This window comes from Ochotona curzoniae, unplaced genomic scaffold (genome assembly GCF_017591425.1).
Source record: "Ochotona curzoniae isolate NIBS_2020 unplaced genomic scaffold, NIBS_Ocur_1.0 scaffold_4683, whole genome shotgun sequence".
Lineage (NCBI taxonomy): Eukaryota > Metazoa > Chordata > Mammalia > Lagomorpha > Ochotonidae > Ochotona > Ochotona curzoniae.
Window position 1 is genome coordinate 31557634 of NW_024467121.1, and position 15801 is coordinate 31573434.

The 15801-nt window shown below is 42.5% G+C and overlaps 1 protein-coding gene across 2 annotated transcripts in view; it reads left to right on the forward strand.

Moving 5' to 3' along the window:
* SIPA1L2 (signal induced proliferation associated 1 like 2) overlaps positions 1-15801 on the forward strand; it is a 149752-nt gene that overhangs the window by 121541 nt on the left and 12410 nt on the right. For both annotated transcript variants that reach the window (XM_040967996.1, XM_040967997.1), the window contains 3 exons: positions 218-371; positions 2616-2835; positions 11113-11244. In XM_040967996.1, coding sequence (XP_040823930.1) covers positions 218-371; positions 2616-2835; positions 11113-11244 — 506 coding nt within the window. The remainder of the gene's footprint in view (positions 1-217; positions 372-2615; positions 2836-11112; positions 11245-15801) is intronic.

Here is a 15801-nt window from a genome sequence, read left to right on the forward strand (position 1 = left end):
TTGTTTGAATTATTCAGAAATCAAAATTTGCAGTTGAGCTCATTGTACAGATGTCAAATGGCATGGGGAATTTGGAGCAAACACAGTGAAAGTAAACTGACTTGAAAATCCTATGTGTGCCTAGGTATAGTGGCCACCGGATTGTAATTCTTGCCACTACAGAGACTTTACAGTGGGTCACCATTCTTCTTACTTCTGTTCGGCTTTGTTTCAACAGGATGTACAGTGAGATGGATGTCATGGCTGCAGCAACTCAGCATCAGACCGTGGTAGGAGATGCTATTTCAGAAACTCAACACATTCTATCAAAAGAAGACTTCCTGAAATTGATGCTTCCTGATAGCCCTTTGGTGGAGGAGGGGAGGAGAAAGGTTTGTTTTTTCTGTGAGTCTCTGAAGTTACTAGAAAGAAATTGGAGGGTTTTCACAGTACTACCACAAATGTCATCTCTCATGACTGTACCAGCAACTCTGTGCATGGCTGGCTATTGCTGGCTTTTATGCTGTCCGTAAGCAGAGTGTACCTCAGAGGGATTTCCGAGGGCAACCTCTGCTTAAGATATAGCCAAAAAGCAGGAGGACCTAGCCCCAAAACCTCACCCCTGTGAAGAATAGCTGTATACAAGTTGGCCTGAATGACTTTTTCTGATCAAAAGAGATTAGAATAACTGAATTGCAAAGTTAGAGCAAGGACAGGACCACATGAGAATCCTAGTACAGTGCCTGAAGGTAACTGATGATCAAGAATGGTTGCAGTTAACATTCTTACCATCTGTCTTTGTTCTGAAATTTCAACCTGGGTGGCAAGCTGAACTTCCTCAAACGTAATCATGTTCTGGGGAAAAGGACTGGTGTTAGCGATGTCTCTGCTTGTTGTGCATCACAAATAGGATTGGAGCTTGCCCTGTGCCACATAAAGACATGCAGGGATTACTGGGAGAGACCATGGCTCAATTCTTCATGCCAAGTTCACACTCAGTAGAGCAAACACCATTGTCAGTCAGTCTGGTGGTTCCTTGATGATGTTAGATTATTGATTGCTGTTAACATTGGTTTAATTATTATTACAGACTCTTAAACTGCTTTCTAAAGCAAAGTAAAGAATTCTAAGGGGTATGCAGATGATGTAGTTCAACTCAGTTACTTTCTGCAAGTAACTGAGTTCCCAAAAAATGAAATATGAAGTACACAGACAAATTTGGTCTTGAAGGGCTAGAAAGGGAATCTGTCTGTCACTTCTCATCCGGCACTCCTCCTGTTCAAATGGGAAGGAGAACAGAAACCAGACAGCACTGTGTGTGTTGACTGTAATCAGGTGGGGCAGCAAGTCTGTGCTACTCCTTCCTATAGTGAAACAATGCTACAATTAACCTAACCATGTTCTTAGAACAGCATTCTAATTAGACACTACCTGGAAGACTCTTTAATCTACTGTGTCTCTAGGAAGACCCTGAAGAGCTTGATAATTGTGAGAAGAGAAAATCCCATAAGAACTCAGTCATAACAAGGCTTTCTGTCTCTTTTTTATAAACCTGTATCAAATCATGTAGATGGTACCGTATAAGCTTGGGTGCAAAGATAGACTATTAAATAAAAAGTGCAGATAGCTTTTTTAAGCAGAAATGAACTTGATGAGGACTTTTTTTCTTCTAAGACAAGTCACCTTCTTTTCATAGTATAAATTTAACTTTGTAGTTCACACACATTCCTGTTACCATTCATCAGCTAGAAAGACGACAGAATGGAAGGAACACATACAATAGAAACATTTTTAGCCTTCTTTCTGCATTCACAAATGTAAATGGCCATTTCTATATTTGTTAGATATGAATATTCTGACTTGTACTATTGTTTATGTGAAAGGAATGTGGTCCAGTATGCAAAGCAAGTAGTTGGAAATTCAGAACTGATTCAGCTTTTCTTGGATATTTGGATAGTAAGAATTTTCTTTTCCCCATTTGAGATTTGGCACACAGTAGTGTTTGTAAGTTCATTAAATCTGGTTGTGATTCATTACTATAACTCAATGTACAACACAGTTATAGTACGGATTTTTGCAAAGTGATACATGTATGTGTGCAGTGAGATTGTGACTACACTGCTGCTGTTTTTACTGGGCTTGTTTGTGGGCCTAGAAAGAGTCCATGTTCAAAATTAGTTTTATTTTTTAGATCCAGTCAAACCTTACATGTAGTTGATTGGTTTAGAAAGTGCCCAATATCGACATGTGGTCATTTCAAATTGAAATCAAGCCAGCCCTACATGTGGATTTGAGTAGCAATTGCCTGAAATGGCAACCTTATATATATTTTAGGAGCTCTCACTGACATAAGGTTGTGGAGGTTCCATTTAAAATTTTAGAATTAATAAAACTGTGCATGTCTAATATGTGATAATATTTCTCAGAATGTCAAAGGAAGAAAACGTTAAAATTCAGTAACTGTGCTGAAGCCATGATGCACTTACTGGGATGACCTGTATGCCTGCCTAAGAATTCCTGAGCTAACAGGGAAAACTTAAAGAATCTGTTCCCGAAGCCTATGAACCAAATGGGTTTAGATAAAATCTATGCCTTCAGCTTTATAATGTGCCTCCACCTCTTGTTTTAAATTCTAGTTTTCGTTCTATGGGAACCTATCTCCACGGAGGTCGCTGTACCGCACTCTCTCTGATGAGAGCATATGCAGTAACCGGAGGGGTTCATCCTTTGGCAGTTCCCGAAGCTCCATCCTTGACCAAGCCCTGCCCAACGACATCCTTTTCAGCACTACCCCACCCTACCACAGCACACTGCCTCCAAGGACCCACCCTGCACCCAGCATGGGGAGCCTGAGAAGTAAGTAGGAGGCTCAGCCACTTCCTGTCCAAGCACTGGGGCTGGGCCAGTTAGACAGCTCCTTGCTTCATTTAACTCTTGAGATTGGGTGTCTCCGGTACAGGTTTGGGAGGTGGCTTGCTTTCTTAAGTAGGTATCAAGTTGTGCGTGTGTTTTCAGTCATTTTCAAATATAAAAGTAGATTATTCTTTAAAAATGTTGCCGACACTGCTTATTTAGAAGGAAATTTTAAAAACCCTTATTGAGTATTTTTACAAGAAAAATAGTGATTTCTGTCTCATTCCCAGCTATTGAAAATGCTAAAGTGGTGTGGAGAATAGCTTTTCTGGTGATCAGTGGACAGGAAGAAGGTTCTGATTTCTAACCTAGTTAGAAACAGGGAGGGTAGGTGGCTCATGGACACCAAGAAGGGGACTGTGTGGTCAGATACATGTCACTTGCACTCTCCCGCATCCCAGCTTCCTTCAGCTTGTGGATCACGGGGCAACCAGGTGGCATTCCTTCAGGTCCTAGGGTAAGGCCCTTATTAGTGTGTTTTTCATTCAGTCTGTTATACAAGAATTGGGACTTAATTCTAAATATATGCATTGTCAAAGTTTATGTTTAACTTCATTGTGGAAAGTATTGGCTTCAGAACTAATTTGAACTTGAGAATTTCCATAGAACTTTCAAGCTAAATGAAATCAAAGTTCTAATAATGTTCTAATGTTTAGCATGACTGGAAGTGAATCTACCTCCTTAACATGATACCCAGCCTGATAGAAATGATCATTCAGGTAAATTAAAGAAAGCTATCACTCTACCCTGACAGCCATCTGAAAAGCTAAATACATATATTCTAATTCCCTAGCATTTGTCTAAATGGGCTTTTTTAGAAATAGGTGTGAAGTCCTTTTAAAAGCATGTAAAACCGAAGCTGTTTTCCTACAAATGTTATTTCTTTTCAAGTCCTTAAAGTGTGATTGCAAGCATTGTCATGTGGGAATATTGCATGTCTTTCTTTCTACCTACATCTGTGCTTCCACATGAATGATGTATGTCTTTTGTTTTTAAAGATAGCTTCACATTTTTGAAAGTAGTCGTGACTTTTGTGATGGTTATGTATCCCCATCTAATTGAACACAGAAAAGGAGAAAGAGGAAGTGTCAGAGACAGCTCTTCCATCTGTTGGTTTACTCCTCACAAAAGCTGAGATGGCTTGGGCTTGACTAAGGCTGAAGCCAGAAACATGTGGATGGCAGATGCCCAAGCATTTGGCTCATCACCTGCCGCTTTCCAGAGTGTGTTAGCAAGAAGCTGAATCTGAAGCAGAGTAACTAGGGCTTAAACTGCCACTCTGCTGGGATGTCCGCAACACTTGCTGTGTCACAATACCCACTCCAACAAAACTGAACAGAAAAATAGGCAATTTTTCATACTCCCTCTGCTCCCCCACAACACACACACACACACACACACACGCAATGACTGTGCACTTCCTGAACGAGAGATCCATTTGTGAACTCAACCCACACCAGCAAATATTATTACTTCTTGTGGACACCTTGTGAGTTTCCACCAGCACTGGATTGTGCACATAGCTTTGTCACCCTGCAGATCCTTTCTGCTCCACCAGGCTGTTAGCAGGCAGCTGCATCAGAAGTGGAGCAGCTCGGGCATGAACTGGGGCCTGTGTTGGATGCCAGCAGTGCAGGTGGCACCTTTACTCACTACACCATAATGCCTGTCCTAGCCATGGGCTTAAAGTACTGCAGTTTATCTATGTGTGCCTGTATTAAACAACTGCATCCACATTTAATGTGTCTGAAGTATAAAGGCACAATTAGAAAATAAGAAAGATGTACTATTTATTAATGAACCTGTTAGTAACTGCTTTTCTTATCCTTATAGTTTATTTCTCTAAGAGAATTCCCCAGGTTGTCCTTGCTGTTTGTTGTTCTGTAGCAAACCTTTCATATTTGGCCCTATGTCTCCTCTAATTTCTATCCTTAAAACTCCTGCGGGGAAAATTCTCTGGATTTGATGACTAAATTGGCCAAATGTAAGGAAGCAAACTGAAAGTAACTTGTATTAATTTCTATTCTTCCCAAAAAATTTTAATTGCCTGCCACTTGCCTACAGAGAATTTAAATACTGTAAGTACTTTATTGTTTGGAGGACACTGGTTCCTGGGCCCTCTGCTTTTCTATTTTTGGCAGCTTTCAATCACTCTTCACTTGCTATGCTTTCTGATCATTCCACAGACCATTCCTGAGAAGACAGCAGTCTTTGAAAGTAGCTTAACAGCATTCAAACTGGAGCGACCCAAAAATGAAATGTAAATGCTAATGTCTAGTTGATGCCTTAGAGAATCAGGACTGTTTAAGGTCTTCCTGTAGATTCTCTTAGTTTCTCAGAAATAAAGTTGGCTTCACATTATTAAATCTTGCACTGGAGGTAGTTCTGAGGAATTGTCTAGCACTGTATGATTTGAGATAATGGCATAATGGAGTAAGGGCAGAAACTCAGAAGACACACATATTCTTTTAGGATTGAAAACCAGCACGTTCCTAGGGAGCGGAGGATCCTCTGAGACACCTGTCCACCACCAGGGGCTCGTGCGGGTCTTGTTCATGATTTGAAGTCAGGCAGCCTGGGTAAAGGACCAGCAGCCTTCCCTTCCCTGTGCACCCCAGAAGCTGATTTCTGCACCTTTTCTTCACGTTACCCTTACAGTCTCAGGCTTTTCTCTCAGATGTTTTGAGCTTTGAGAAGTCCCAGATTTGAACCTCTCTCAAAATCTTCTCTTGAGACCAAGGTCTTAATCCAACCCTGTGAGAAAGATACTTAACAAACTTGTTGAGAATATGATTCATGTCATGATTCATGCTTGTTTCCTGTGAAGTCACTGCAGTGTATTCTGTCTTTATGTCTTCCACTTGGAAGTGTGCAAATAGCATCTAATCCAGCAACTGACAGCACTTTTGCAATGTTTCTGCATTGCTTTTGTTTTCCTTACTGGCAGATTGTGCCAGCAAATGTCTTCATTGACCCAAGTAGGGGAGAAAAAACTGGGAGTGGTTATTTAAGCACAGAGTTCACAGGCCAGGCAACTAGCAGCATTGAAAAAGCAGACCATTTTAATGAACTTTTCCTCCCTGACAGATGGGACACCTGTACTTATGCTATGCAGTCTCCACCATTGGCAGATGCAGAAGAAATTTAAAGAGGATTCCTGGTTTGTTTTTGTTGAGACCAGAATTTTCAAAAGAATTCTGAAATCTTTTTATGGTGATAGATAATGAGAAATTTCAGAAATAAAAGCAGTCATCATTTATGTTTCCAGATCTTAGAAGGTCTGACCTAGGCACTGACAAAGTATGCCCCTTGATCTTTGAAGCCAAAAAGCTTGACGATTAATCCAAAGGGCTAGTGTTGTACCTCAGGATTTACTACTCACACAAGTTACTGCAGCCCACAAGCATCGACTTGGACATTTTGTGTCGCAGGTGACATAGGACCAGTCAGCAACCATCAAGACAGTCCTTGCCTAGGTTGGCATGAAAGAGGGCATCCCTAAGCTTTGGAGGCTAAGTTGTGACTGTTGAGCAGAGTACTTTTTTCCCCTTCTTCAGATGTCCCAGTCTCTGCTGCAGTCAACACCTGTTGGTTCCTGGAGAGACGTCAGATACCTAACCACCAGGAAATGCTGTTAGGAAAATCCTTAGCATTTACAAGCACAGTTACAAACTCAGACTCATTACAGATTGCTACTGTGATTTCAGGTCAGGGGGAAGCACACAGGAAGCCATACAATCAATCCCCAGACCACTCCGCTGGCTGTGCCTGAACGTCAGCCACCTCCCTGTACTTGCAAGTCTTGAAAGAGGCCTCAAGTGGATTTATGTGCCACATAGGCAGTGCGAGTTGTTTAGCAGAAAATGATACCCTTCTCCAGAGGGTGAAGGATAACAGATGAGGAATTTCGAAAAACTAATAAAAAATAGAGTTCAAACCCAAGTTTAGTTTGGTACAAAAATCTTTTGAAATTCATGTAAAGCTTTTTCCTAATATGCAGTTTCCACGAACTTTTCAAAGACCTCCCATGTGTCCACTTTGTGCCAGAGAAGTGCTTTTCAATAACATCCTCACTTGCCACCTCTCTTTCTATACTCACTCCCTCTGAAAATAATACTGATGCAAGATAAAGTCAGTTGGTAGTTACCTCTTGTGCACACTGAGTGTCCCATTATATTTGATGTAGATGTGTGACAGCAAATGCAGCATTGATTCAGGCTTGCAGTTGGGCAGGCTATGTGTGTGTCACAAAGCACAGGCAGCTGATCATTACTGTCTTGTCAGGTTTGCATTGCATTTGCCAGATCCCAGCCGCTCCCAGACCCTCACCATTGGTACTTATGTGCTACTTGACTAGGCTCTTGGGAGGCAGAAGGTGTGACTGTAAGAATAGAGGATGCTTAGTAAATACCATCCAAGTGGTACTAGTGATATCTCACAGCAGTTGAAAGTACTAGAAAGAATTTTTGCAGGCCTGAAGTTCTAAACAATGCAAACATACAAAAAAGAGTTACCAACTAATAGAAAAGAAAGCTTAAGTGATTCTCCCTTTGATTGTTCAGGGAAGAATGTAGATAGCCATTGACACTAAGCTCTCAGCTTCCTGAAAGGTGATGGATTTAGATTAAGAAATTCCCTCTTGGCACAACACAGTGGCCTAGCAGCTAAAGTCCTCGCCTTGCATGTACCAGGATTACATATGGACACTGGTTTGTGTCCCTGTGGCCCCGCTTCACATCCAGCTCTGTACTTGTGGCTTGGAAAAGCAATGGAGGATGGCCCAGAGCCTTGGGACCCTGTGTCTGTGTGAGAGACCTGGAAGAGGCTCCTGGATCCTGGCTTCCGATCAGCTTGGCCAACCATTGTGTCCACTTGGGGAATGGATCATTGAATGGAAGATCTTTCTCTCCTTAGCTCAGTAAACCTACCTTTCCAATAAAATAAATAAAGAAAGAAAGAAATACCCTCTTCATCAAGAATCTCCTTCTGGTCACTTGAGTTTACCCTGAGTATCACTTTCTGGCTTTTCCTGAACATGCCATCGTGCTTTGCAGTCACTCTATCCCATATGATTTTCTGCAAAAGACTTACTACTACTACTCTTAATTTCTTTCCTTCTCACATTTAATGCAGTGCTCCTAAGATGAGCCCTGTTTTATCCACATTGTGCCCCACATATGAAAGTCACTTATCAAATTCATCATGAGGACATGTGTTTAGCCTGAAAGATAGAACACTGCTTATAATGCCTATTTCCATTTGACACCTAGCTGTAGCTGTAGACTCGGTCTTCCTGCTGGTGCAGACCCTGGGAGGCAGCCATGAGAGCTCAGTAACTGGATTCCTGCCACCCACATGGGGGATTTGGTTTAGAGCTCCTCACTGCCGACTTCAGCCTGGCTAAGTCCCAGCTGTTGCAAACATTTGGTAAACAACCCACTGGATTTTGGAGTTCTGTCTCTCTGCCTCTTAAATAAATTTTAAGAATTAATTAATATGTCATGAATAAATTGTTGCATGATAGTGCCCTGAATACACTCTAGGAAAAAGAAATGTCTGTTTACAATTACAAGTCATCTTTTCAGTTCTACAGTATAGAACAGGCAGCAGTGTCATTCACAGTTGGAAGAAGGGGGATCCAATTTTATTTGATCACAAACTCTGTTCACTCCTTTTGCTTTCTGATCCTGTATAAAAATTGTAGGAGGGAAGAGGGGAGCTCTGGGTTTGTTTTTGGTGGTGATGTATGCACCCTGAAGTCTTGTCAGGTCCCAGAGTCTGCAGTGCTGCTTGGCCTGTGGTCTATGTGTGTGCAACTTGCTATATCCAAAAGCTGGCTACAGCCACTGTGCAGACAGCTGGACCCACTCATACATGCACTCTGCATCAGCTTTTAGTTCTAAGATTCAAACTTACGCCTTGGCATGATTACAAGTAGCCATATATCATGGTTCTTCAGAAGTGCTTAGGAATAGTCAAAGCTTGAATATTTTTAGTCTAAAACTCAGAAGAGACTGCTCCACTGAGTATTTGGGAGCAGTGTTGCATGAGGGACGTGGGACTCCCACCCGTCTTCTGAATCAGAATTGTCTGCCATCCCCTCCATTTTCATTATATTTTGCCTCTTTTGTTCTCTTAGGATTTATCTCTACCTGGCTCTTACTAGTGCCAGTAGAGACATTGTGGTCCAGTGGGGTTAGGGAAGAAAGCAGAGTGTTCAGCAAAGATGTTAGGTTTGAGTCTAGCCTTTAAGAGTACCCAAAGTTGGAGTGAAGGATTATCTCCTATGAAGTGGCATTTCTTAGTGAAACATGATGGATAGAATGTACTTCCTGGAGAACTGTTCCCATTCCGTGCTGGTGAAGGAGGGAGAGTGGAGGCTCCCTGGAGCCACCTCCAGCCAGCCCAACAGCTGCCTATATCACACAGTTGGGACACACACACTCCATTTTTCCTGGGAGCTTGGCCTCATGGAAATCAGTGGTTCAAGTTCTGGCTGCCTGGTTAATAGAATTGCCTTACACTCCATACATAAAACCTATATTGAACAAAGGTCTGGAGTTTCAGAAATATTAAAAAATAAAAAAGATATGCAAGTGGATGAAAATCCTGGGTTTCCTTATTTTTCTGCATCAGTTAGACCCAAAGTTTAAAAATGAAGTTGAGAGCAGATTCAGCCCAACCATCCTCTGGATGGAGACTGTTTCCATGCCTTCCTTTTCCAGGAAGACCCTTGGGAAGAGGACAGCACTGAGCCTGGAGTGTTTCCCTCCCACTCCTGCATTGCTGCATCCTCCTCCTCCTCCTGGCTCACCCACTTGGCAGGGACCAAGCAGAGGGAATAAGGCCTGTTGTTATTGGAGAGAAGAGTACGTGGAAGATGGTGTGAGGGACTTGTGGGGAGGGGAATGAACCTAAGTGCAGGCTGGGATCAAATCAGTTGAATATTATCACAGTTCAACATTATAGCATTGAAAATTGCACGGATTGGCTGAGTTGCAGCTGTTGGAGGCCTCCTGAGAGCGGTGTTTGTCAGACGTGTGAAAGCTTGGTGTCCTGAAGGCCAAGTATATCAATGCATCTCTGTTAGTCCAGATGCCAGAATTTCACAGCTCCCCAAAAGGATGAGGGAACAAAAATTACAGGTACATTTGGTTAATTATGTCCCTTCCTTAACTCCATTGCAGGCTCAGCCAACCAGGTGGTCATTAACTTGATTGGTCTAATTAGTCAGACGCATTTGCAAGCAGCTGCTTGCAAGGTTCTGGGCAAGTTCAGAAAGGGCATGTTAAAAAGAGTCCAGCGGAAGCCTTTGCAGCACATGTAGAGTTCTTAACAACTAGTTTTATTAATGATGTAAACACTGAAAGCACCACGATGAGGGTTTGAAGAGGAAAAACAAATGGAAAGGGCCTGTTTGTACAGAGGGAAACTCTCAGGCCTTGAGTCCATGTGGGTGAGGTGTTTGTGGATAGCTAGTGGGTGATACAACTGTCCGAAGGCGAAGGCAGAACAGTCCAAATACCATTTTTATGCACAGTCTGTGAGATAATGTTATTTTTTGTCTCAATAAAAATGAATTGAACCTCAGTACATCTTTATAAAAAAATGATATTCAGGACTTCTGAAAGTTGTCATGCTCAGTTTAGATAGCTTTGCTCTGCCATAAGCTTTGAATTCATCAGGGAAGAGATTACTGCACACTTTTTTGTTTTTTTACAGTAATGGAAAGTCACTTGTGGGGGAAGCAGGCATTCCTCGTGGGTCCTCAGGATGTGCTGGAGGAAAGCTGTGTAGTGTTGGTCTGACTCCTGCCATCCCATCCACAGGCCTGATTGCCCTGGATCCCTCTGAGGATAACTGTTTGAGACAATCCTCCATTTTCCCCATACTTTGCCTCTGGGGATACTGTCGCTTAGTGTGGCCTTATTCATTGGGAACCAGAGATGTCTTACAGACTTGTTTAGCCATACTGAGAGTTGGGTGTGGGATGGGGTTTCTCTGTGCGTGTGCTGTGATAGATTGACGCTGGGTGAGGCTGAGGAAGCCTCTGCTCTGATTGGCTGGAGCAAGGAAGGAGCTGGCTGTAAACATGCTGTGCCTGACTGCATAGGGATGGGGGTTCCTAGGATGTGACAAACCGGGAGAGGGGCTTGGCAGTGCAAGGGCCATGGGCGCCTGTGCTACGACTAATGTTCTGGTTTTGTTGTTTGTGTTTAGATGAGTTCTGGTTCTCCGATGGGTCCTTGTCAGATAAGTCCAAGTGCACAGATCCCAGTCTGATGCCTCTCCCGGACACGGCCACGGGGTTAGATTGGTCCCACCTTGTGGATGCTGCGCGGGCATTTGAAGGTAAAGACGTGATCGCTACTGGGCTTTGCCACCTGTCAAAGGGATCATGTGACCTATGGGCTTTCGCAGCAACTTCTTGGAACACATCTGTGTCCCTGCCATCCAGTTATAAGTTTTGGGCTGCTTTGCCCATATATAAGGGTGAAAACAAGCAGGGAAGGCTAAACTGCAGCTAAGTGCATTCTCTAAGGAAGGCAATGCCATTTTTTAAAGTGAACACCAGGCAGCCCATCCCAGAGTCCCATTGTTTCTTCTTTGTCCCCTATGTGAGAAAGGACAGGTGATTACAAATGATGCCTGCAGTGTTTTCCTCACATGTAGTGAGGTGGTTGGGAGGGGAGGCCTTTCAGCAGGGTAAGGTTGCTGGTGCTGGCAGAGCAAGGGCTGCGGAGACCTGACTGACTGGTGCTTGTGTCTACCTGTGTGAGCCATGGCTTCCTCCTCTGAAACATGGATTAGTAAGTGTAGGTGGCCAGCTGGTCTCCAAGGAGCTGCCATGCTGTTTGTTTTGTTTTTGTTTTTAATCAGTTTTGTTCTGATTGTTAGGAGGTTGAAAACACTGAGTAATACCCTTTGTCCAGCACACAGATGAAGGTACACAGGAAACACAAGATGCTTGCTCTGCTTGCATTGTGAAGGCCTTATGTGTGATGCTGTGTAAACCAGAGGCCCCTGTGCTCATGACTGCTGTCAGTGTTAGCCAGATGCTGCTGTATTCCATGTGTTTCACCATGACAAATGCTGCTCCTGGAGTTGCAGACAGCTAGAACAGGCAGAGTTCTTTAAGTGGGGACAGTTCTGTCCTCCTTCCCTGGTGCACCTCTCCTAGCACCTCTTCCCCCCAGCAGCCTGCTGTGCAGCCTCTCAGGCTGAGAGGATTCTGCCTCTGCCTCCCACTCCCCTTCCCCTCCACCGCTTTTCAGTTGGGTAGCCCTGCCCATTTACCTATGGCACCCAGTCTCAGGAACTGAAGCCATATTCTGTGCGATGGAAGGCAGATGGCCTGGAAGCCAGGCTGCAGAAGGTTGAGATTTGCTGTTGTGAGAGAGCTCATGGTGTCTGACCACTTAGAGATACCTTGTCAGTGGCTTTGTCTATGGCATGGGAGCATGAGGTCCTGAGCACCCATGGGTGTACCCTTCAAATCCACTGTCAATATTGATTCGGATACCAAGAAAATAAGAGGAAGCATGAATGTGTCCTCACTGCTCCCTTGACAATATTGGGACTTTTGATGTTTCCTACTTTATAAACCACTCACTCCCACTGGAAGCTTCAGAAAGTTCCATCTGCTTTGTAGTGAGACCCTTGTTCTGAAGCGACTATGAAGGCCTAGGTGCGTGGTGCAATCGTTTTCTGGGCTCCCCACGCCTGCAGCAGAAGCGCAAGAACACCATATTTGCCTCTGTTGAAAGCAATACAGGTGGCACCCATGTTTACCTCTGTTGAAAGCAAAACAGATGGCAGGTAACAGTGTTTTTTCTGGCATGTTCCTTACTCTGCCTAGACCTTACCACCCCCTTAGGGAACATACCAGCGCTCCCTTATCTGCAGGTAGTGTATTCTAAGAGTTTCCGTGGATAGCTGAAACCACAGCTGGTACCAAACCCTATCCTGAATGTTTTCTCCTATACAAACATACCTATGATAGGGTTTAACTTTCTTTTTCAGGTTTAACTTTTATAACTTTTATAGTGTAGACACAGTAGCAGATTAACAGCAATAGCTAATAAAATATATTGTGACAACATACTGTAATGAAATTGCCAGCGTTACTACACATGTGCTTTGGGACTATTACTAAATAGAATAAGAGTGGCTTAACTATAAGCATTGTGTTGTTTTAATAACCAGGAGGCCACTAAGTGACACTTGAATGTTGGGCAGCGTATACAGAGTGGGCACATCAAATGGAGGACCCTGTACAGAGGCAGACGCAGCAAGGTGGCACAAGATTTCACTACTCTGTATGGCATGCAGTCTAAAACTTATGAATCATTTATTTCTTGGATTTTTCATTTTATAAAAACTATAGTGACACCAAGTGAAATCATACTCAAAGGGGGCTAATGTATATGAACAGCTATTTTGTCCTTTGTGTTTCCTCACTGCATAAATATCTATGTAGTACTTGCCACAATGAGTTCTGCTTTATTCACTCTGTCTCTTCTTATTAAAATTAAATGGTGAGCTTCTCAAGGGAAAGTTGCTTGTTTTATTTGTATTAGATTTATTTATCAAACACATAGCAAGCTTATCAAATGTGAAGAGCTGGTAGAAAGAAGCAGGTGGTTGTTAGATGTTCACACACATAAAGCTAGAGCTGTCCCAGCTCAGCATAGGTTTTCACTCCTGACATCCTTGTGTGTTTTGTGCTCAGTTTTTGAGAGCTGAAGCAATATTTGTCACCTTCTCCCTATATTCTCTATCATGTGTGGCTTTGCTTAGATCCCCACCACCCCATCCCCCCTTCACATTATCCTTCAGAGTAAAATCATGGCTGTGAAATGGATCTTTTCAGAAGGGTAGAGAAAGCAAAGGGCCACAGTGAGGGACTGAAGCGCCAGTCCAGCAATTGATGTAGCTCTGAGGCTGGGCTGTGAGCCCTGGACAAGCCATCTAACTGTCGTGATGTGTTCACTCGTCACCCTCATTGTTAAGTACGCACTTCACAGGTATTAAGTCAGTGAATATTCAGTAACAATGCCCTATGGCCTCTGCTTCATTGTTTTGATTTTTAATCTTCTATGAAATAATGAACTTTTCCCAAAGAGCTTGTGAGGCTTCTTATAGTCCTAACTATCTGGTTGATGGTTTTGTTCATATGACAACTTCTCAGCCCTAAAGTCAGAATACATATTTTAGTTGGCCCACTCACACAAAAGGAGAAAAAACTAACAAGAAAAGTTGAATCACCCCATGCTGTCAGGTACATTAATACACGAGTTACGCAGAAATAATACGAAAATATATCTGCCAGATTAGACTTTGGTTATACAATCCTTAATGCTTATTGAAAAGATAATATAAAGTCAATATTGTGTTTGAAATGTGAGCGTTGATGCCACTCTGTAGGGTAGCATCCTATCTAAGACTCTGGTTTGTGAAAATCAGTGCAGAATTTGCAGCTATGAGGAAATTTGGTGAGAATGTGCAAGATTTAGAGAATCAAGACAGCAAAGCCAAGAACTCTGCCTTCTCCTCAGGTGAAGTCTTAAAAGTCTCAAACACGTTTTATCTACCCTGTCCTGTTGGTCAACACAGGTCCCCAAAGCAGTCAGATTCCAGAGGAAGGGAGATAGAGTGTGTCACCTCGTGGGTGGGGTGGCTGGGATACACAGTGCAGAGGAATTGTTAGCAGCTCTCTGTCAGACAGTCTCCTCTGACATGCACGAGGGGCATCTTAGACATAGCAACAAGATAGAACTACATATGTGGTAGAAATTAAGCCACTGTTAGAATTATAATGTGAGAGGGGCCTGGCACAGTGGCCTAGTGGCTAAAATCCTCACCTTGAACATGCCAAGATACCATATGGGCTCCAGTTCTAATCCCGGCAGCTCCACTTCCTATCCAGCTCCCTGCTTATGGCCTGGGAAAGCAGTCAAGGACAGCCCAAAGCCTTGGGACCCTCCACCCTCATGGGAGACCTGGAGGAGGTTCCTGGCTCCTGGCTTCAGATTGGCCCAGACCGGCCATTGTGGTCACTTGGGAGATGACCTTACAGACAGAAGATCTTTCTCTCTGTCTCTCCTCCTCTCTGTATATCTGACTTTGCAAGAAAAATAAATCTTTTAAAAAAAGAACTATAATGTGAGAAACCTAAGATACATTTCAAATACTGAGAAATCTTAAAGTTAGCAAGGAGTGGAATGGATAGAAAGCTTTGTAGTAGCAGAGACAATCCTTCCAGAATTAACTTGTGTATTAGTGCAGTTTCTATTCAGTTATTTAAAGTATATGTTAAAAAATTTAATTGAACCATTTGGAAACTACATAAAAGAATATTCCACAAAAGTGTCATAAATCAGTAATGTAACCATTCAAAAATAGAAATGAATCCTTCAGAAGAAAAATTAAAAACTCAGACAGAAATATGAATATATTTAAAAGCTCAATTTATGTACTCTGTTTGGATTTGGAAATTAGGAAAGTCAGTTTTAGAAAAAAATAAAAGATAACTAATTTAGGAGCAAGGTAATGCTTTGGTTATTGAGTAAGATGAGAATCTATAGAATATAAAAGGTCCAGATAAAATTTTTTATGAGCCTAAAAGAGAACATTAAAACAAGAAATAACTGGACTATATAGAAAAAGATTTATAATAAATGTGGCAAGTGAGACCATGGTACCTGAAGTAGATAAAGGGATTTACTGGCAGAAAACCAGCAAATCAGTAATAAACAAAATGCATATAGAAGCAGTTCACAAAAGCAGAAGTCCAAAAGAAATATGTGGAAGCCTGGCAGTACACATGTATATTTAAACGCTAATGAGCTACCAGCTCACACCTTTTGAATCTGAAAAATGATGCAACAGCTCTGGGAAGTAATGCAG